The sequence below is a fragment of the Apus apus genome, chromosome 3 (genome assembly GCF_020740795.1).
Source record: "Apus apus isolate bApuApu2 chromosome 3, bApuApu2.pri.cur, whole genome shotgun sequence".
NCBI classification, from domain to species: Eukaryota; Metazoa; Chordata; class Aves; order Apodiformes; family Apodidae; genus Apus; species Apus apus.
The window spans coordinates 84953499-84976639 of record NC_067284.1 but is presented as its reverse complement, the minus strand read 5'-3'; the positions used below and the strand labels follow the sequence as shown (position 1 = coordinate 84976639).

The 23141-nt window shown below is 39.3% G+C and overlaps 1 protein-coding gene across 3 annotated transcripts in view; it reads right to left on the bottom strand.

Moving 5' to 3' along the window:
• Nucleotides 1-22353, bottom strand: part of HEATR1 (HEAT repeat containing 1) — a 36341-nt gene extending 13988 nt beyond the window's left edge. For all 3 annotated transcript variants that reach the window (XR_007888974.1, XM_051614289.1, XM_051614290.1), the window contains exons 1-25: nucleotides 22125-22353; nucleotides 21362-21578; nucleotides 20293-20434; nucleotides 19719-19820; nucleotides 18674-18814; nucleotides 17880-18091; nucleotides 16515-16648; nucleotides 15670-15778; nucleotides 15290-15400; nucleotides 14736-14853; nucleotides 13268-13375; nucleotides 12772-12867; nucleotides 11670-11758; nucleotides 11161-11372; nucleotides 10764-10885; nucleotides 10097-10294; nucleotides 8301-8484; nucleotides 7881-8029; nucleotides 5613-5805; nucleotides 4936-5108; nucleotides 4421-4588; nucleotides 3375-3617; nucleotides 2486-2617; nucleotides 1587-1684; nucleotides 439-582 (exon numbers count right to left, since the gene is read on the bottom strand). Coding sequence is in view for 2 of the 3 variants with exons in the window: in XM_051614289.1 (XP_051470249.1) it covers nucleotides 439-582; nucleotides 1587-1684; nucleotides 2486-2617; nucleotides 3375-3617; nucleotides 4421-4588; nucleotides 4936-5108; nucleotides 5613-5805; nucleotides 7881-8029; nucleotides 8301-8484; nucleotides 10097-10294; nucleotides 10764-10885; nucleotides 11161-11372; nucleotides 11670-11758; nucleotides 12772-12867; nucleotides 13268-13375; nucleotides 14736-14853; nucleotides 15290-15400; nucleotides 15670-15778; nucleotides 16515-16648; nucleotides 17880-18091; nucleotides 18674-18814; nucleotides 19719-19820; nucleotides 20293-20434; nucleotides 21362-21578; nucleotides 22125-22266 (3737 nt within the window). In the remaining variant the exon portion in view is untranslated. The remainder of the gene's footprint in view (nucleotides 1-438; nucleotides 583-1586; nucleotides 1685-2485; nucleotides 2618-3374; nucleotides 3618-4420; nucleotides 4589-4935; nucleotides 5109-5612; nucleotides 5806-7880; nucleotides 8030-8300; nucleotides 8485-10096; nucleotides 10295-10763; nucleotides 10886-11160; nucleotides 11373-11669; nucleotides 11759-12771; nucleotides 12868-13267; nucleotides 13376-14735; nucleotides 14854-15289; nucleotides 15401-15669; nucleotides 15779-16514; nucleotides 16649-17879; nucleotides 18092-18673; nucleotides 18815-19718; nucleotides 19821-20292; nucleotides 20435-21361; nucleotides 21579-22124) is intronic.
• Between the last annotated feature and the right edge of the window lie 788 nt (nucleotides 22354-23141).

Here is a 23141-nt window from a genome sequence, read left to right as displayed (position 1 = left end):
GAAAAGCAATAGTTTTCTTAAGTTGCACTGGATGAAGGCTGTTCCGCAATGTTTTGCCAATAATTTAAAAGCTTAGAGTATTATTATAACAGGTCTTCAAAAGACACGAATCCTGTTGATTGTGCCAGTTTTAGCATAGGTGTCATCCTTCTTAGCAATCTCAAGCCCTCCACCTGAGAAACAAAGCCTCCACATAAGAAGCTATCTATCAGGTCAAAGTCTTAAAAAGCCCGTTGCTTTTGTTTAAAGGACAAAAAAGTCATAACAACGTCACATTCTCCCCATCTGATTTACCTGGAAGTTCAAGCAAGAAAAGGCAACATAAGCTACAAAACCTGGCAATAAAGCAGAAAGAAAGCAGCCCATATTTTAACACTTTACAGCATCTGCTGCAGAAGAGAATGTCCAAGGGCTCATGAGTTATGGAGGCACAATTACCGGCTCAGCAGGTTAAAAAGCGCAGGTACCAACGCCTGCGGACGTCTCAGTTTCTTCTTATGCTGCAGTAATTCCAGAATAAGCATAACCCTCTGCCAGCTGAAATGGCTTGTTTCGGGTGCCAGTTCTGCATCTTGAGGCTTTCTAAAGTGGTAAGACAAATGATGAGCATAAACATTTGGCAAGAAAATAGTACAGTGTTTCAGGGAATAAACACATGCACAAGTAAAAAAAGACAAACAATCTTTCACCTTACGATACCCTTCACTGCTTCTCCAGGGAGAGGTGGTAACCTGTGGGCTTCTGATTGAAGTAGCAACACATTTTAAGTAATCAAAAGAAAAAACAAACTAAACTTGAAGAAACAAAATCTACTACCAGGTAACTGTCCAAACACTGATCCTCTTGCCATCAACAGAACTTGCATCCTCACAACTGTCAGCTGTCTAACCACTGACAATGCAGACAATGGGAGTGTGTGCAAGTGTGCGTGTTCATGAACTCTGACAGACAAGAGTTTACAGAAGGATCAGTCCAATGGGTAATGATTGTTAAAAAAGGTCAAGTAAAGGAACATAACAACAGATATTATAGGTCAAACCAAGAAAACCAACTCAATATCCTGTTCCAACAATGGCTGACAGCAAATGCTTAAAGAGCAAGTACCGTTGACAAAACAGCTACTTCCTTATAAGAATGGAGAGAAGGAACTAGAGAAAGAGATCTAAAAACTAACTATTATATGACTGAAAGAAATTATTGTTTTTCTATCAACTAACAGCAACATTTTGATGAGCATCTGTCGGCTTCAGCCATATGTATGTATCTTGTCCGTAAACCTTTATTACTAACCAAGTCCAATACCTAAAAAATGAACCTTTTTCAATTATGTCAAGCCAGGCTATGTAAGAGCAAATGTCAACATTAAAACTAGTGGATTTTTTTTGTTAGTTTTGACAACAGTTCCATTAATTCTCAAACAGCAACATGAGCTGGTTTTCTCCTGACAAAAGTAGCTCAGACTTACTGTACTGTGCAGGGAAGCAGGAGAAACAGATGCTTATGCTTCCAATACAAAGTACACAAAGTAATAAAAACAGTGTTTTCCAATTGTACAAATAATATTTTTTCATTTCTAGTTATTTTACCTCTGTTGCTGCCTTCTAGTTTGCTGAACAGTGGCCAGACTTTTGGTTTTCTCAGGAGGCTCCAGTTCTCTGACAATCTGCTCAGAACACACTGAAATCTGAAACAAGGAACAATAATGCAAGTACCAGTAAAGATCATGCACTATCACACATTTGCCCCCCCTCCTTTAAAAAAAACACCACCTCCCTTTCATAGAACTATAGAATGGTTTTGGTTGTAAAGGACCTTAAAGATCCTCTAATTCCAAACTCCCTGCACCTCCCACCAAACCAGGTTGCTCAAAGCCCCCATCCAACCTGCCCCATAACACTTCCAGGGATAGGGCATCCACAGCTTCCCTAGGCAACCTGTTCTAGTGTCTCACCACCCTCATAGTGAAGAATTCTCTCCCAATGTCTAATCTAAATCTCCTCTCTTCAAGTCTGAATCCACTATCCCTTGTCCTCTCACTACAAGCTCTAGTAAAAAGTCCCTCCCCAGCTTTCCTGTAGCCCCTTCAGGTACTGGAAGGCCACTATAAGGTCTCCCCAGAGTCATCTCTTCTCCAGGCTGAACAGCCCCAGCTCTCTCAGCCTGTCTTCACAGGAGAGGTACGTGCATATTATCCACATATTCAAGTCATATCCCAGAAAATCAGTGCAGCAGAAAGAAGTGTCTTCTGCTGAACTCATTCACAGGACAGCAAATGACTCCTGCATAGCTTTTATGGAAATACTTTCTAAAAGCAGTCATTTAACAAACTTTTCATGCCATTAATACAATTATGTTATGTGACAAGTAGTTTCCAATTCCTTTTATGCTATGAAGGATATAAACAATGGGTGTTACTGAATGTAGCAAAACAGAACCACTGCAACAAGTTTGACCAGATGTATGTGTTCTGGAGTTTGACACTTACCCCTTTAAACACACTGCTGATCGTCTGGGCACAAAGTGGATTCTTACAGTTTAACAGTAAATCAAACAGTGTTTTTAATAGTTTCTGTTGCACCACCCCATCTGACACAGCTGCAAAGAATGGTTTAGTAATCTACAGAAGGAAAAAAAGAAAGAATGCAGAGGTTTAATGTAAGAGCATAACAAAATCACAAGCTATGGAACTCAGGTATCTTAGATTACGTATGACACAACCAATCACACCTACATGTTAGTATGAATAGATGCACTAAAATTTGCATCTTAATGATGTATTTGTATATATGCAGGAAACCGTAGATGCAAAACACGTATTTCTGAAATATCCATCAGCCATACAGATTCCTGAAATTTTTCACACAGCTTGCCTTTTGAAGGGAACAAACTTGCTTTTGTCAGACTTTGGTAAGTACAAAATAAGATCTGGCTAACATAAGGACTGAACCTGTAGACTCCTTCAAATGAAACTATTTCTCACCTGCTGTACTTTCTTGACAATTTTCCTCGGAAGAAAAACATGAAGCGAATTCCTGCCTGACTGACAAAAACTAAGGAGAGTGGAAGAGCAACATCTGCAGGTAATGATAAAGGTATTAATCTGCACACAAATACAATGGTATTTCTACTGTGTACTTGTCAAAATGCAAAAATAAAGCAAGGAGCAATTTCTCCTTCTAGTAAGTTTAGAGAGAAAGTTCTGCAGCCTGCTTAAATGTTTCAAAGATACTACAGAAACCCTGAAAACTTGGACTAAAAGAGAGACAAATCAAAAGATAGAGACTCCTTAACACAGAAAGAGTCCTTCTAAATCCAATCCTAAACACTGCTATTTGCTTTAAGCATAAAAATAAAGATCTTTCATAGAGCTGTACCTGCCCAAGTGCTGTGATCTGAAATGGTGGGATTTCTTCATAGATTTTCTTGGCAGCATGCAGACTTTTGAGAAATAAATCCAGACTCTGCTGATTTTTGCACAAGAGTGTTGCTGAATACTCATTAAACTTTCCAAGGATGAGATGTAGGAGAACAACTTCATCTTTCAACATTGCCTCGGGTTTCTTAAAGACCTTGTCTAGCAACCGGTCTAGTGCAGGTAAGAGGTGAGAAAGAATCATCTGCAAACAGAAAAAATTCATAACAGAAGTTTTAATCCATTTTCTTTTTAACAACCTTCCAATACCACACAATCATTTTCCTGTAACATCCCCTCTCTGGTAAGACACTGCATACAGTATTTTATGCAACAGCTACTCAAGAGGAAAAATACAAGATCTATTGTGAGATTACCATGAGTACACGCTCATCTGCTACTTTGCTATTCTCCTTTGCAGAGCAGTACTTTATATTTTTGAAGTATAGAAACAAGGCATTTTTTTCCACCAATTTATGACTCCTGCCTCCTATAAAACCCAAATGTGAGGCAAGAATGCTCATCCTATATGCAGTTCACAATCCTTTCAAGACATATAAAATTGAACAGAGCACAAATGTTCATAATTTCATTCATTTTTTGAACATAGAACGCATGTATTTTCCAGCAGTTAGAGAACTCTGATACTAGGTAAGAGCAGTTTAATACATACAAATAAAATAGATAGAGCTACCTAACACATTACGGTTTTGTCCAGAAAACCTAGATAATAAATTTCTTTTGGAAGAATCATCTTCTTTTTTAGTAACATCAATGGAGTTTCCTTAAGAACTCCACAAAATTCTGCAGCTGTTACATTCCTGAATGGAGCATGCAAATACTTTGTTTTGTACTCTGCAGCACTACTGCATATTATTAGAGGTGTCAACTTAATACCTAATAGTCCAGTACATTTTGAAGTTATTTAAGAGCATTATTAGTAAACTAAATTTGATTTCAGCATTTCAATCAAGTGCTGAACCCACAGAACAACTAGAAAGGCCTTACCTCTCCATGGACTTCATGAAGAATTTTCATTAAGTTTCTTGCAATGTAGGATGGGAAAACAGGGTTCTGTACACAATCAAGTATGCTTTCCAAAGCTTCCAACAATTTTTTCTTCTGAGATTTCTGTTTCGATTGTGTCTCAAGCTCCTCAAACAGTGTTTCCATAACCTAATTCATTAACAAAGAGAAAATGAAATTCTTTTCCTGCAATGAAAATGCCTTAAACCAACATTTATGCAGTGCTTTCATAATTATGCAATCTAGACCCAAACAGAATTCTTACTCTGTAAGTAAACCACAAATTAATGCCTCTTATTTGACTGATATTCTCAATTCTCTGTATGTAATAAATAATTTAAAATATTTTTAGTGTAAAAATATTTTTTAAAAAATCAGTCTACTGTAGTACACAAAGATAATGAACTTTGCCAGCTAACTTGATTTCCTTTAGCAAAGACAGGAGTTCACAGCAGCAGACAAAATTTGTATTAACGTACACCTTAATAACAAAATACCTGTGTTATGTAGGCAGGGTCAGATATGATCTCTTCTGCCTTTTGCTCCAAATGCTGAAGAACAGGATGAAATAGAGACTCTTTTATCCCTCTAAAAGAATGGAGGCAGTTGAGAGCAGCCCTTCGAACTTCACTCACTGGACTACACAAGTTGACTAGCAAAGATATCACCACTGCAAAAAGAGTGAGGCAAGGAATGAGGAAAAGACAAGTGAGTGGTCAGAATTTTATTGTATCTGTCGAGGCATCAACATCACTTTGGAATTAAAAATTCATCTCTTTTCACTGCAAACCTCTAGACTACAAAAAACCCAACATGAATCCCACATATCCATGGCTTTGAACTTCTTTGTCACAGTTGTTATATTCATGTATAAGCTCAGAGAGTTCATATATTGCTACTGACTGCCACATTCTTACACTGCACAGAAAGCAAGGTGATGAAACTGACTTGTTCAGCATAGGAAAGTGTTTAACAATTTAAGGATTAGAAAAAAGTAGTTTCACCTACTTCCAAGCTTGGGTTATGAACTGCAGCAGTAAATCAGCAAGAAAGAGAGCTGAACATAAATAACTATATATACCCTTCATGGCATAAAATATAGTAAAAATTGTACAAAATAAAAAAATACTTTGGTTAAGTCTTAAGATAAGAGACAGATGCTGCTTTACTTTACCTGGAGATGAAGGCAATAGCAGCTGTTTCTTCTTTTGGTGTGTCAGGGATTCAAGCAGTGCATAGCCAATATACAGAGCTTGAGTTTGTAGCATTGCATTGATTTCATAGTTCAGATGATTTGAAAGGTTATAACTGTAAGTCCATAAAACTGAAAGGAATTTGAAGAGAGTCTCTGAATCTTCAAGATGTACCTTAAATTTAACAGAAAAAAAACCCACACAAAAAAACCAAAAAGGAAAACAAACAACTTGTTTAATAACTTTTAAAATCATTTGGCAATCTACTACTCACAATATCTGAAAAATCACCTAAAAGAAAGGAGTAGACAGAAGGAGAACAGAGTACACGGAAAGAGAAAGCCAGAAACAGTGTCTCTTGGGAATAAACCATTATTGAGTAGATGCTTTTGGGTAAACAGTACTTGCATGTGTATACTAGTCCACATACTGCTTAACAGCTGGCTTGTTTAGCTTAACAGATAACTTGCAATGTATAGGTATATAAATACAAAGAGGAGTTTTTTTAAAAAACCCTAACAGACTAAAAACACAGCCATATGGGCATTTTTGTAGTACGTCAACTGTGGAAGACAATTGTTAAATAAAAAATAAAGAACTTCCATTCCCTGTTATATGCAGCAATTTCAATATTAGAAGTGTTCCAGGTAATCCCTGACTTTTTCATCATAAATTGATTTTCTGAAGTCTATAGACTAACATCTCAGAAGAGCTGGGCATTCAATTTCCTTGTACTCTGCACAGCTTTCTGTGCTGGATAGGCACACTAAACTTTATTCTTAGAATTTGTCCTGGATGGGCTGTATAGGCTTTATAATAACTGAGCATGGACCAAAATTAACCAACTCTGACTCTTAACTGTATCACTGACCATCACAGACATAGGTGAGAGTGCCTCCCCTGCCCCTCTCTTCAACAATAGCTGCTCCAAGAAGATTCAACTTATTTTTTCACAAATCTGCATACAATTACCTTAACTCTGCTTTAGGACCTTTCTGTCAACATTTAATGAGGACAGCTTCTGATTTTGAAGCACTTACATTGTTTCCTAATAGTATCTTAATAAATTTAAGGTTCTTGCTTACTGCATCATCTGGCAATAGGTAGCATGCTTTCCACCTCCAAGATGTTCTCTGGAACCCTACAAACAGGGGCAACCACTCAACATCCTGAAGAGTGAACACAGCTTGCCAGAAAGACTGATACAGCTTTCAACATACTCTTGACTACCCTCTTTTCCACAAGTCCACCAAGATCTAGTTTTTAGTTGTATTAACTGTTCTTGGGCAGGCAAAAATAACTTTTGTTCCTTTCAAATTAAACACTTAAAATTGGAGACAAGCAGTACTACACAAGTGAAAGAGGTAATTTACTACTGCAGCTGTTGTCTTTGCCAGGTTCTAGGACATTACTATTCCCATTCCACAAACCTTCTGTAGTCCCCCATCCAAAATTTTTCTCTTCTTATGTGTGGTATGACACAGCTTGCTCAGTCAAAAATCCCACCAAAATAACGTTTCCTTCTCTGCTGACAGCCTTTAACTAGCTAGGCATTTAATCAGTCTCTTTAACAGCTCAGTGTGAGCTCACTGTGGAGTGACTGATTGACAAAATTATACACAAGAATTTATATCAGAAATGAGTACTGTTATAAAGTCATTGCTGTTCTTTCCTTACTCTGTGTTTGTCATGTGCTGTTCTTGATGAAACAGCACAAAATTTCAGTTCCTGTGGCTTTGTGACAATTACTTGCTTCTGTTTCCTCAGAATTTAGTTATTACTTCCTATAATCTAAAATCCAGACAACCAAATCCCCTATTCACAAAAATGTATCAGTCAATGTGGTGAAAAAACATGAGATGATGTTATAAGGAAACATGCAATGCCTTCCTTGCAATTTTTGTATTTGAAACCAAACAAATTTTACAGAGCAACTGTTTACTTTGCCCCCAGATAGGGCCAAAACTCTTAGCTCAAACTGCAAGCTCTTAACCTTGTCCTGCAAATCACACTGTTTTCACCTTTTGAAACTGGTCTCAACTGGTCCATTAATTGTGTTGGGTTTTTTTACTACATTTAATTAGAGGTAACTATTCTGCCAAATCTTAGACTTCCATCTGCTCGCAGTACTAGCCTGCCACAAGTACTGTCACATGATCAGTTCTACATTTTTCTCTTTTCCTTAAAATTATGTAGCTGCATAATAGTTGATGACTAATAATTCAGGACAATGAATGCAAAAATAATACCTTGAGTAAAAGATTCATAAGTGCTCTGTATTGAACAGCATTGCTTCCCTCACTAGCTCCAGAGACAAGTAGGTCAAATAGTCCCAAAAGGAGGTGCAGGTAGTCTTGGCTATCTTGATTCATGGATTCAGGATTCCACCAAGTTTCCTCTAAAAAAAAAACAGGTTATAAATAAGACAGAAGTGATGCTTATGAACACCTTCAGAAACCAAGAGAAAGTGGACATCTCTTAGTTAAAAGAGGACAATATGTTTGGCTGATCTCGTGTTCACAAGTCAGCAATTTTTACAAGTCTCAGTAAGAACAAAGGAAGAAGGTTATGGAAGCAAGGTTTGCTTATTTCCAAAAAATTCTGAAGACAAAAAAACATAACCTTCCTTCTTCATTGATACAAAAGACAGTGAAAACCTTAACACCTACCTTCTGAAAAGGAGAGAGGAGGTTTTAAGCCATTAATGAAGTTTTTTAACAAGAACAGGAACATAACTGACTCCTCTGCATAAGCAGTCTGATCATTATTAAGCTTTTCTATATATGCAATTAACAAGTCCTTAGGCACTGAAGTTTTCTGTCTTGCTTCAACAGACCAATTTAGGGGAGCTTCCTGTGAATGAAAATACATTTTAATGCATATTGTCACAATTGCATGCAACAGAAGACAGAAATTTAGCACTAAAATTCAACAATATTTAATTTGCAACCTCAAAAGAGATATCCTTATGAAGCAAATTACATTTCTGATTTTACATCTAAACTTGCATCTGCAGTTTTAAAACTTATGCCAGCTCTTACTACCATAATAAACAGTGTACAGAAGTGAGGTAACTGAATAGTAAAATACCAGTCTCATTAAAATACCTCTTCAAAGGGGTCAGAAGTGCTTATAGCACTTTGTGGATATTCAATTTAATCCTTTCATCTAGCTCTGCTACTGCAGAATAATCCAGATCTTTCAGACAGTTGTTCATGTAAAAATTCCTCAATGGAATAATCTTAGGTCAGAATAACTAATTACCATGCACTGGGTATGTGTACGTGTGAAAGAAAATAGTAAAAAACACAACACAAAACCAGAAACCCAGCCCTCTTAACACGGGTTTCTTAAACAAGAAAAAAAACCCAACAATGTGTTAAAACCACAAAATAAATCAAGAAAACCCCAATGGGAAACCTGCATAAAAATAAAGAAAAAGAAGGTAGCAGCTATTTCTAAACATTGTTCCTTCTCCTCTGATGGCTCCTCTTGCTTCCATCCTACCTTCCAGCAACTGTCAATATAATTGCTCATGGAGCTGCACAATAATCCAAAACCCAACAAATTCAGGAATAACTTTCAATATTGTTGCAAGGACTTGCTTGAGGTTTCAATTCACGGAATCACAAACCCTAAAAGATCGTCTAGTGTGATACCCCTGGCATGGGCAAAGACATCTTAAAACAGGTTGCTCAGAGCCCTGCTGAATCTGACCATGAAGACTTCCAGGCATGGGGCAACAACTTCTCTGGGCAACCTGCTTCAGTGTCTCTCCACCCTCATAGTAAAGAATATCTTCCTTATATCCAAACTAAATCTAGTCTCTTTTAGTTAAAACCATTGACCCTTGTCCTGGCACTATAGGCCCTGGTAAAAATACTTTCTTAGATGCTCTCTGTAACTACTGAAAGTTTGCACTAAGGTCTCCCTTGGAGCCTTCTCTTCTGTAGGCTGAACAACCCCAACCCAGTCTTTCTATACAGGAGATGTTCGAGCTGTCTGACCATTTTCATGGCCCTCCTCTGGAACCATTCTAAGCATAAGCTCTGTTTCATATCCAACTGCATTTTCCTTCTTTCCCCAATTGAACAAGCCAGCAAAACCTTTTCTCAATGACTAAAACCTCTGACATTGCCAAGTCAAACAAGGGCAACACATGATGCAACAGAGTAGCTGGCAGAAACCTTAAACTTTTTCCCATAGCACTGAAACATTGAATCAGTTGGTGGGATGCTAGCCTAAAGCTCTGGAATTCCTCATTTTTTAATGCAGACTCACTAGAGTGGTAAAATGTAAGAGCAGTTTTAAATGGTAGCTTCTAGTACTGCTGTCATGTGTGTGGCTTTGAGCTGAAAAGTGAGATGTTCAGCCCTTCTCAAGGTTTCCTAACTTCTTGTTCTCCAACAAAAAGAAACTTCTCCATAACACAGAAAATGCCCCCTCCAAACTTTTTACATCTTACCTCTGCAGAATCACAAGCTCTGAGATTTTTTATTTTTTTATCCAAGAAACGGAAGACTCTGATGGCCACTGAAAAATAACTTTCCTTCATCTGTGCATTGCAGCAGCACTGAACAAGCACCGAACCAACTATGAGAGTTGTTACTTTCTGTCTCACAGTGTCAGATTCCGTTTCAGCAAGAAGTATCAGATCTTCAACCTTGGAAAATGAGTGGGGGGAAAACAACAGAAACTCTTTAAGACAGTGGGACTTCACTATGACTTTGCACTGTTTTTCATTTGCATGTCCAGTCAAATCCTGTTACCTTCTTTAGAACCTGGGAAAGACCTGTTTCTATGGTATACCTGCTTTCTCAGGTATACTTGCTTACTCTCTAGAATTTTTCTTCAAGAAACTAAACATGTCTGGAATTTAGTTACACTAATGATTTGTCCAAACAGGTGGTAGCTTCATTTCTTCTTTTACTTATGTTAAGGTAGAAATGTTTTATGCAGATTGTATTGCAGTTTGTTATCCAAAACATACATATTTCTGCCTAGCAGCTTGATGATAGCATACTAATGCTAAGAGAAGGACAAGCCAAATTCTTCTATACCACATTTGCTCTACTACAGTGACCACCTGGAAAGCAAGATCTACTGTGGCTGGGGTAACAAGGTACACATACCATTTTCAATAGTAAGGAAGGGTCCCCTGAAGTCATGTTTTTAGAAAACAGCAAAACCATTTTCTTGTTGGCCTCTCCAATCAACTCTGCAGACTTGCTAGATTTAATTGCCTCTTCAAGAGCTATTCAGAGGAAAAAAATAATACTCAGACAATCTATGTACACAAATCCTATATTAAAACACTGGTGACTCAATAGTATTTAAAACGCCAGAGACATAATAGACGATTTCTTCATCTTTTCAAAGGGTTTTTAAAAAGAACTCCATTCACACTGACAGCAAGAGAGCTTGTTAATGACATCCAGTCTCCCTTACTAAATGTTCAGGCTCAATGAGGAGGACATCGTAAATTGTCAGAATTTTGTTTTACCAAATTAGTCACAACTACTGCTTTACCTTTTGGCCAGCCTTTCAGTAAAGGGTGTAAGGAGCAGAGATCAGATTCTGAGAGACAAACAGCCATTTTCCAGTCTGAAGATTTTGAATTCTCATTAGTGATCACCATAAAAGGTAACAACTGCATTACTGCTTCATCTAGTAGTTCTTTTTTCTCTTTCAAAATCTCCTCTTTGACTAAAATTTTTATTGCTCGCTCCAGAACCCTGTACCTAGAAGAGAACAAGCAACATTGAAAACCCATTGCTCAATCATACCAGCAACATTTCTTTGATTTGTTCTCCATTTTCCAGGGCAAATTTCTGAATCCAAATAGCAGTGACAACAAAAGGAATTCATGGAAAATGGTATGCCAATAATTGGAACATTTCTCCAGTAGCACAGTGTAGATATAGCAAAAGAAAAAGCATCTGAAGCAAAAAACCGGTTTTTAAACTATTCTTTAGAGCTACTTTCAAAAAATTAATTTACATAGAAAGAACATAGACTGAAAAAAGGCACAAGCATACCACTTTGCATCCTTTGAAAGATCAGCTCTCTGGAAGATGTTCAAAAGACTTGATACTACTAATTCTGGATTGACTTGTTTCCTGAAAATCTGAGAAATAATAATAATAAAAAAATGAAAGTATAATAAAACACAAAATAATTTACCATATCATAATGGAAAATGTATCTGTTATACCAAGTGGAAACATCACTAATTGCATTCCTATCAACAATCATGTAATAAAAAGATTACCAGGGTAAAGAGAAGCTATAAGGTTGCCCAGTGTGCTCTCTTAATATGTTAAAGTATGGAGGATTTATCAAAGCAGATATCAAATGCAGAAATGTTTGGTAAAATTGAGAAACAATAAGCAAAGCACTTGATAATTAAATAAGAACTTTACATAACATCTGTATGACAAAAATGTAAGGCACATTAACAGAAGGTACTAAAGTTCAAAGAAGCACTCATGTGCTTCTATTCCTGGTTTTTTTGATTGAGAATGAATGAATACACAAGACCAATTATACTACTTCTAATAATATTCTCCACTACTACTAGCAGAAGCAATAAAGACAGACTGTTACTCTAGCTGGAAACAATCAGCACAATGCATACCCGAGTCCTATCCAGTAAACCTGAGCTGGACTCCAGGGCTTTGCCACTATCACCTGACCAAATGACTCTCCTATGGAAAAACTCAGCTGAGCATTTCTCACTAGCGTAATGACTTGTTACTAAACCATTTTCCATCCAAAAGGTAGGTACCATGGCTTGCACTTTTATAGAAATATGTGCAGGACAAGCAGGAAGCACACTTCAGGTAATAATCAAAGATTATAATATGCTTTAGTAGTTACAAGAAAAAAACAACAAACAAACATTCAAGTTAACTCCCAACACTTTGGGAAAGATCAGGAAGCAGAAATTTTTAGGGGGGAATCATCACATGATAAAAACCACAAGCCTCCTAAATTTGTGCTGTTTCATCCCGTTAAAGAACAAAAGCTGAACACTAAGGATATGAGTGTAAGAAGGGCAAATACAAGGAATATATTCCAGACACACATATTAAAGACCAGATAAAATCTCATGGGACACATCCAGAGATACACGCTTACCTCCAAAGAACTGAGAGCAGACATTACAACATCTCTGTTGTCATCCTTGAGCCGACCAAAAATTGCTCCTTCTATGAAAGACTGATCAAAGCCTTCCTAAAAAAAAATAAAGAGAAAAAAAGAGCTAAAGGATAAAAAAATCATTTGTTGGTAGCACAATTTACAGGCTTTTAATGAAATCGCTGAATCCTAATGCAAGAAAAGTAGTAACATGATATAAATTAAACCTCACAGACAGACTTTCATCAACAAAGAAAACCATTACATTAAACCATTACATTTTACCTTAAGTGCAAACAGTTTAATAAGAAACAACTACATTCAGACTCCAGAATATGGGAAAACAGTGACAGAAGCCTTCTGAAAACACCATGAAAAATAATAATGACATACAAATATTTTAATGTACCACTCATCTTCAACTGATATGTCTGGCAAACAGCTTTCTGAAGACAATATATGTTAAGTCAGTCTGTGAGAGACACAGGACACAAACCTTTGATGTTTCGATAACATCTTTCAAATGCTGAAGAGCCAGGACCCGCACAGCTGGCTGAGGATGATTCAAACTAAGCAGAAGGGAGGTATCAGAGTCTTCCAGAAACTGAAATACAGATTTCAGAGTGACTCACTGCATGTTAAAAATACTCTAAGTAAATATAAGGATAATGGGAAAAATTATTACAGCAATTTTTTATACCTGAAGAAAACCTGTATAATTCAAACCAAAAAAAGCATCAATTACAGAACAATGATGTTGTGTAACTGCTCCAAATTTAGTCATCTTCACTTTGGCAGTTTTTGGAATATAGCTTGGAAAGTACAGTAAGCTGCAGCCACCTTTTTGTCCTAGGAAAGCACTACACTTATCTAAGGATTCTGAGAAAGCTCTGGTGACAGTGTCAGTGTGACAGAGCACAGATAGAAACTGTTATAAAGGCATCCCTGCCAGTCCAATTGTGTGCACTTATCTCAGAAACCTTAAAGACTAGAAGGGAATCATACGACTTTGTTCTCAGTGCCTTTTTTTCTGTTAAGTCACTGGTTATTTAGTCACAGAACCTCTGCCTTTGTTAAATCAGTACAAAAATACATAAAGCATTCTTTGATGTAGTTCATAATATTTGCAATCTTTCAATCATTGCAAACAACAGCCATAACACTAACCATCTCTTAATAATACATTTCTCGGACAGATCTGCTGCACTCAGGGTTATTCTGTGTTAGGCCGAGCTTCAACTGCTCTTCAGAAATGGCACAGGAAGAGCTCTGTAGTCACTCTACTGTACTGCATTACTGACTGCAAATATTCATAAAAATCAGTGTACAAAAAGGACTGAGCTATGTTCTCCCAAAAGCGATGAAGTTGTTTGTCACCTTTCCCAAAAAAGACACTTCTGACACTGACAAAACCTTTTAAGTAAGATGAGGCCTTGCTGGGCACCACCATGTTGTCAATATCAATCCCTAGAGTATATGTAGTGGCCATACTCCTAAGGAGAAAAACTATTGCTAGCAAACGGGGCAGGTGGGAAAGTATAAAATTTAACCATGAAAAAAAGCTCACACTCATGACTGTTCATAATAATTTTGAACATAAAAGCTTTTGATTTCACCACAGTTTTGATCAAGCCCACCCCCTAAATCACATCAAAGTTGGGTTTGGAGGGTTTTTTTCGTGGGAATGGTAGAGATTTTTTTTAGAAAGAGGAACAGAGAGCAGAACCTTGCCAAAACATCAGCCTTCTGACAGTATAACCAGATAAGATCATCAACAGAGCACTGGAACAGGCCGCCCAGAGAGGTTGTGGAGTCTCCTTCGCTCGAGACATTCAAAACCCGCCTGGACACGTTCCTGTGTGATGTGGTCTAGGTGATCCTGCTCTGGCAGGGGGATTGGACTAGATGATCTTTTGAGGTCCCTTCCAACCCCTAAGATTCTGTGAGTCTGTGATTCTACCTACCTCATATTTGCCACAGCTTAAAGAAAGAGAAATAAATTGGTGAAAAAGATTCTGGTCAGCCTCATCTACGCAGTCTTCCAGATGCTTCTCCAACACAGAGTCTAAGGCTTTAGGATACCTGCCAATAGACAAAACCCCCAACATTTGCCACAGAACATTACAGAAGACCATGTCTTCACTGGAGAAATACAGGAAAACACAGGGAAGCTGAATCCACATACACTGATCTCAATCAGCTACCCGGAGGTGCTTTGCAAAGGCAATTCACTATTATGTCTTAACACAGATGAACGATACGCAGACCACTAGGATAATGGTCATGCTATGCAGTAAACAGCTGTACAAAACCAGTAGGCCTGTGCCCATGTAATATGATAACAAAATGTGTATGGACAGAACCATAAAATAACATTTGGACAAAGAATAGGAGTCAGTTTTCTTTACTGCATTTCTTTGGGCGTTAATATTGTGCTTACTACACCAAATAAGCTAATACCACAGCTGGTATCACCACTCTACAGACTGCAGGTCTGTCACAGAAAAATGGAACTTACTTTATCTCAAGAAGTCTGATAAGAGGAAGCATCTTTTGATTGAGTGCAGCCATTTGGGTGGGATTGGATTCAATCTCTGTACCACAAGAGATAAACTCTTCAAGAAACTTGCTAAAATCGCAAACGAAAAAAAAAACAACACTGTTTTTTTGACAGTACAGTTTTCATTAATGTCATAAAGCACTTATTGCAAGTATAGATTTGCCCCAGGCCTAAAGTTTGGACTCTTCTTTATTACAGTTTCAAAATCCAGGTTTGGACTTAACATATCAACTCAAAAACATTATGAAAGAATGCTAAAGCCATTGTCAGGAATCAGCTGTTATTAAATCAGAAATTATTGTAGTACTGCAAATGAAAAAGAACTGAAATTAACTCACGAGGCCAACAGGTGATCTAAATCCTTTTCCAGCGGTATACTCCGAATAATAGCTTCAAGATGTCTTATATAAATCTGACTCTCTGTCTCCTCAGCTTCTTCTTGTTCCTCTAAGGGCAACATGTAACCATACAAGATGAACAGTAGTTTGAGAATAACTTGAAGACCGCACTGCTCATTGATTACTAGCACTAACTCTCCATGAGCTGCTAGCAGTGCTTTATACCAGCACATCATTAAAATACCAAAGGCTGTATTGCTACCAGTAAATTCAAGTATGCTTTGGAACATTCCAGACCTGCTACCACCACCTGTGCCAATAACACTCTGCAGCATTCCCTGACATGAATCCAGACCTTTTCAATAAAAGAGCCTTTTCAGTCATGATTTGGCAGTTACAAGTCCATAGTACAAACAGACTTACTACTGCATGTCAGCCAACTGTGCTGTCCCAGACTGTTCCCAGGCACATTTAACTCATCAGGTAATCACAGCTCTCCACTACTTTAACTACATATGGAGTACATGTTATCTAAAAATTATTTTGTAGTACTATAATACATCTCGAAGAGACAGAAATTTCATACATCAAAATTAAGTTACTGCAGAAATACCACAAATCAACATCTAAGTCAAAGAGATATAGATTAAAAAATGCCTAAAATAGCCTCCTCTGTAGGGCCTGGAAAAACAAAAAGCAACACACAAACAAAAGCTCCATCAGGTCTTCACATGTATTGGCACAATTCTTATGGAAAAGGCAACTAAAATGACACAGCTATGGCACTGACCACAGCCATCTGTTCTTAAGACTTGACAAAACTGTAAAAATGTGTGCTAACTTACCTGTATCACTTTTTATGACAGTGCAAACAAGGTGAGGCAACAGGTAACGCAGAAGAGGAGAGATATCATAGCTTGCTGAAAGGCCTTGCAGGAGTGTTACCAGTTCTGGGGTTTTGCACAGATAATTAAACGGCCTACACAATTAGACAGGGAAATAAAAAGACAATGCATGCTCATCTGGGTTACCAACACTTTCAAACCATGCAGACTTCCTAAAGATTCAGTTTTCAGCATCAGGTAACAGCTTCATTGTAAACAAATGCTGACAAGATTGAAGGATTCCACTTCCTTACTGTCAGAGGTTTACTGGTGCATTTAATATTCAAGAAGAAAACAGGACTGCCAGTTGTGCTGAACACAGCTGCTGCAATGCACAGCAAACATACCCGTATTTTAGTAAAGTTGGTAGTACAAGAAAAAATACTTGTATGGATTGCATGAAAATATCCTCACATTGCAAGGAGCATATCTATTACTCAGCAGGAGAAAAAGGAAGAGAAGAGAAACAATGACAGGTGATGCTCAGAAGGAGCAGAAGCAATTTCCCTTTCTGCTAACAAAAAGTTTATCTCATCTTGTCTCCTTTTATACCCACCTGACTGGGTACTGAATAATGCATCAATCATGCCTTTCCCTAGTTCCCCACACCTTAGCTTTTAACCCATTTTTCTCTTCTATGACTGTTCAAGCATCTGGAAGGTAATCACTGTACTTATCCCAGCAAAGATTTACTTGACTGGAACATGCTCTCTGCCAGCAAACAAAGCCTGTGGTAGCAAGTAGGACTTCCACCATCGTGTTCAACTGTACATCAACAGTACTAGTTACCCATATGAGGCAGGGCAGGCAGATCGATGGGAATGATGAATCACATGCATGTCCAGAAGAACACCTGACTTGTGGCACCAAAGAAGGTGGTACAGAAGCACTTGCACTTCAGGTGTCAAACTATACAAACTTCAACCCCTTCCACTGAAGGGAGAGAACTTGTTTTTTTCCAAGCTATTCAGAGAACCTCAAATTTGCAACACCATTACTATGCTGGCTTCCAGAATTTCCACTTTCAAAAAAAACCTCTCACTGGCAGGGCTCAGTTTTGCACATTGACAGCAATCCTTTACTGAGCAAAGTGGCAGGAGAAGGACCAAAAGATGACAAACCCCCTGAGAATCCTTAACTGTAGCCAGCATATAAATTCTCAGAGTAAGCCAAAGGAACTTTCAAGCCCTTTGAAGTGTCAACTACCAAAGTTTCCAATAGGAAAAATATCCCTTTTAAATGAGGAGAATAAAAAAATTTCAAATTAGCAAACTGCAGTCCGAGCTTTAAGAAGTAAGGAAAAAACCTCAATTCATGTAGACTCACTTTTTCCCAAGTTTGTCTCCTTTCTGAGTTTGTAGAAGTAGGTTCAAGCATGCCAACCCATCTCTGACTAATGCAGGCACTTTAGATAAATTCTTGCTTATCTGTAACATCAAGGAATGCACCAAGGAAGCCTCCACTGTCACTTTTACTGTAATCTGGCAGATTATCATGTACGTTGCAGCTCTGTAATCCTGTACAGAGGATTTCAAACCCTAGGAATAGAGATAAAGGTGCATTTTAACACATATACATTAAAAAAAAAAAAGAGTACTTTAACATAAAAATAATTTTCATTCTGACATCCATGGAAGCACACTACCTTCTTCTCCACATTAACTTTGGAGGGATTTACAAACTCAACTTTCAAGAAGAAAAAGCAGTCTCACAGGGTGCATGCATACAGAAGGCACAGTCATTAACTGCTGCTCTGTTTATTAACTGAGCAGCAATCCTGGACACAGGAGGATATTAAAGCAGGCTGTCCACTCTGACTCTACTTCCTCATTGTTTAGCACAAAATATCTCTACATGAAAGCAGTTCATTAAAACTGTATTTTCTCACAGGTCCACTCGTCATGCAGAGTAGGAAACAGAGCTCTTAAAAGTGCTCATCTGAGGCTCAAAAAAAAAAAAAAATTATTCATGGACCTTCACCTGCCTGATGTTTCAAAGCAGGCTAAGACTGGAATGATATATTTCGCATAGAAGGTCCCTCTTAAATGTCATCTGCAGAAACATGTCCACAAAACACAGTACAGTTAATCACTCAAGAAGGAAAACAAAGCTTCATGTACCTTTTGGATGTAAGGGAGCAGCATAGAGACTAGAGTGTCTGTTATCTTCTCTGCAGCTCCAAGAGCTGATACGATGGTGGAGGCATAAAACACAAGAAGAACCCTCAGTTGAGCTGAGCTGCCAGGACACTCTGAAAAAACCTGGACCCAAGAAAAATCAGTTGTTCAGTTATCAGGAAAAGTGGAAATGCACATATGACTTCCCTCCAAAGCAGCAAAATCTCAGAACTCCAGCATAGAAGCTCTACCAGCTCCTGCTGACACAACTTATGCCATCACCTCCTCCTAGCACTGACCCTTGCCAGAGGTTACTGCCCCCCCACGCAGACAAGGTAGAAGGGTGCCACTTCCTCAGCTACCTCGTTAAGCATAATAAGGTAACCTAAATCACTTGTGATTTTGGTGTACTGCTCAAGACTGAGAACTGGACAGCCAAGAAGCTGATTGGTATATGTTTAAACACCCTCTACTCCACCTGTGAACAAACCCTGTTACTGTGTCTGCTTTGCTTAGTTTGACAGTACATGCATTCTAGTTCTCTAAATAATTGGAACTGCTGGACATCTTATCCTTCTGAGAGTACAAAACTAGCTCTCTGTTTGACACTGACTGAAAAAACAAATAAATCTACTCAAGAACTGACCTTCTCAGTTCTTAAATTCTCATGAATATTTGAACACGTATGTTTAGAACACCCATGAAAACCCCCCAAAAAGATTCAAACCATTACTAAAAACTAAGAGCAGGAATTATATAAAAGAAAATAAGACAATGAAGTACTTTGAAGCAATACAGCATCTTTAACACAGTACTGTCAAACTGTTTTGTCATGGCTTAGTGGTTCTCAGCTACTTCCTCACAGTATATAGACTGTCATCTACACAAGTAGTACGATTTTTTTTCATATTGTTTACCAATAAATGAGTCATTTGACTATCTCATACATAATTCAAAATATTAGTAAATAGCACAATACTATACAAATACAGAGATGGGGAAAACCAAGCAACAACAGCCAAATAAAGCTCTAGAATAACTGAACAACCTTCACAGATTTTGCCACCAGCCTGCATATGAAGTCCATGAAATCCAGGTCTTTGTAGCAGTGTGTAATGACAGTACCCCTCGCCAGTGGGACTCCAGGTTTCTTTACATGGTGGAAAAAGAAAAATGAGAACATGCAAGGGTAAATAAAAGCACCTGAAATAAAAATTAATATAATCTCTGAGCAGTGTAACACCATTTAAACAAGAGTAAGTCATGGAAACCCTTAAACCTCTCTGGGATTTTTTGTATCTATATTATGAGAGATGATGAAGAGCATTACATATAATCTATATTCAAATAAATGTATTTTAGTAACTGACATCTTCCTAGCAGAAACAAACAATTGCACCTTATAAGCTTACTTTAATTTTGTCAAAACAAAGACTAATCAAATCTTTTTACAATTAACTTTACATCTAAAGAAAGGCAGCAAAAACAACAGGTGGGCACACATACCCCATCCCTGCAATTAAATCTTTCAGTACAGTTCTACAACCAACCACAAGAACAGGTGGATCATACTCATAAAGTTCCTCATGTTTCTCTCAACTTGCATCTGTTCAATACTTTACCCTTATTGGATCCATCCAATGCCATTTGTGAGTTGGGCTTTTTATATCTGTAAGTTGAATAACTCTCACAAATAGGTTAGTTTCATGATATGGCAGAACGCAACCAATCAAACTATCTTGATTGTAGAGATGGATGTGAAATCTAAGGAAAAGACACACACACACATATATATAGTTAAAAACGATCTGGAAGTCCAAAAAAAAGACCCAGTCACATTCTTCCCAGAACACCTAATCTACTTGCTGTTAAGCATGTACTGCCTCAGACATATGGTCCACATACAGTCCAGAATCCCAAGGTGGCCACTAGCCTTTATGGGGTAGAGGAAAGAAACAGAGCTAGCAATATTCTTCCTCACTATCAATAACTGTAGGTCTCTACTGGTCTTAAGATTACCTTAGTTTTTTCTGCGTAGATTGCAATAATAAACAAGACATTACAATAACATAGTGTGAATTTCATTATAACACATACATTAAAAAAAACAGTGATTCAAAGGTTGCATCAACAAAATCACCCACTCTTTCATGACATGAAGTATTTCACTTTCTGCATCTGGACAGGTTAATTTATAGAACTGAAACATCACTGCACAAAATACTTGGTTTGTTTTTTCTTCACACCTTCCTACATAAGCCTGAAACAAGAATACTTAGCTCTTGTTATGATACAATGGCATGTGATTCATGGTTCACAGCTAATATTGAATATTCACACCTATTTCACACAGCACATTTCTAAAAGCATATCACATAAAAGTCTCTCTAGGTCCTCTGTAGGCTGGCTAGAGCTGGGCAGATTTGGTGAGAGCCAGGCAAGGAAGCAACTGCTTTTGTACAGAATATCACGAAAGATCAATATTTTCACAGAAATCTATCAAAAGACCTAATTGGCAATAGAACATCTGGCCCCACAAAGCCCAAATGGCTATTTTTAACATTTTCATCTGTATTTTCAGAAAACTAAAGTAAAACTATTCAAAACTTTTCTCATTGGGGAACAAAACCAAACAACTCTGTCATTTCTAGCAAACTTATTGATGGACAGGTAGGATATTGAGCAGATTACCTGCGAATCAGCCATTCAAGGCACTTCTGGGCTGGCTTCAGCATAAAGTAAGGGGACAGGTGAATCAAGAACAATGAAATATTCTTATTAAGCTGCTGATTCACTGCTTTAGACTGAACACTGCGTTCCAGGCCTTTGGAGGTGGAACTAAACAAGCTGGACTGGAATACTTCAAATGAAGGATCAATACCCATCAGTTCTTCTAATCCAGTGCATCCTGTGGGAATCAAATGAAGAATGCTTTAAATGCAACCATTTTATTCACCAGTTCTACCCACTTACCCCTACACTGGCATATCCAGCCTCTTTGCTATACTGGTAGGCATCGTCCTCAGGGAGCAAACCAAACCAAACCAAACGGTGCACAAAGACCAAAACTCTGGCTACACTTAAAGTAATTCTTGACTGATGAAAGCAGAATCATGGAACGGTTTGGGTTGGAAGGGACCTTAAAGATCATCAGATTCCAACCCGCATGCATGGGCAGGCAAATGCTCAAGCCCATGGCCACCGTGGGGACTCTTCCCACCCCCCTTACCCTTCACAGGCCCTGAAATGCGCTCCAGGAGGGCCTGCTCCACGACTTTCCCATGGACCGGAGCGACGCTGACCAGCCTGCAGTTTGCAGAACTACCCTTCTGGACTTTTTTCTGAGGGTGGGTTTGCATTTTCCGCTTATTTGTCTCCAACCTTTGGCTTTCCCCCCCCCCACCCCCTCCCCCGACGACTTCTGACGCCACGGCCCCTAAAAGGCCTCGCTCACCGATGGCAAACAACGTGTCGCGGTCAATGGCGGCAGCTTCCCTGGGGCTGAAGAGCAGCGAGGCGGCCTCGCTGCGGCTCAGGAGGCTGGGGTCGGTCTGGGGAAGGGCCAGCCGCTTCAGCTGCTCCGCCAGGGACGTCATGGCCCCCGCTCCCCCGGGGGAAACAGCCTCCCCGCAACCCTGGCGACCGAAAGCCCAGGCAGGCCGGCGACGCGGCGGCCGCGGCGGGACGGGGCTCACCCGGAAGCACCGCTCCCTGCAGCGGAAGCGGAAGCTCCATCCCCGGTGCCGCTGCCGGTGCCCCGGGGCGGCGGGCGGAGGCGGCCGCGGCGAGCAGGGGTGTCCCTGGAGCGGGGGTGCCCGCGGGGAGCAGGGGTGTCCCTGGAGCGGGGGTGTCCCTGGAGCGGGGGTGTCCCTGGAGCGGGGGTGTCCCTGGAGCAGGGGTGTCCCTGGAGCGGGGGTGCCCGCAGCCCGGGTTGTCCCCGCGCCGTTTGCGCGGAGGTGGAGGGCGCTGTGCGAGGGGAGGTGCAGGACGCCGGCAGCAAAGGCCTCGAAGGCTGCTGCAGAGCACGCACGCCGGTGCCGGGTTCCAGGCACGGAGCCACACAGAACGAGGCAGGCTGGAAGAGTCTGCTGGAAGTCATCCGGTCTAGCCCTAGAGCTGGGGCGGCTTGGAGCGGGTTGCCCGGAGTTCTGTCCCCTTGTGTCGGGAGTATCTCCCAGCATCAGGGTTCCACAGCTTGACTGAGCCACTCAGGTGAAGTCTGGTTGCCCTCAGATTAAGAAGAAATTCCTAGTGTTAAAAGCCATGATGTGTCCCAGCAGGCTGCAGGGTGCTGTACCTGGAAGGCAATGTGCAAAAACCCAGAAAAACTCAAATAAAACTGGTACTGGTTGATATCAGCAGATGGACAAAATGATGCTGAATACAATTCCAGCACGAGTTTGTAGAATTGCTTCTATATATTGTTGAGAAGCTGTATAGGTATGGCAGAAATAACAGATTTGTTCACACA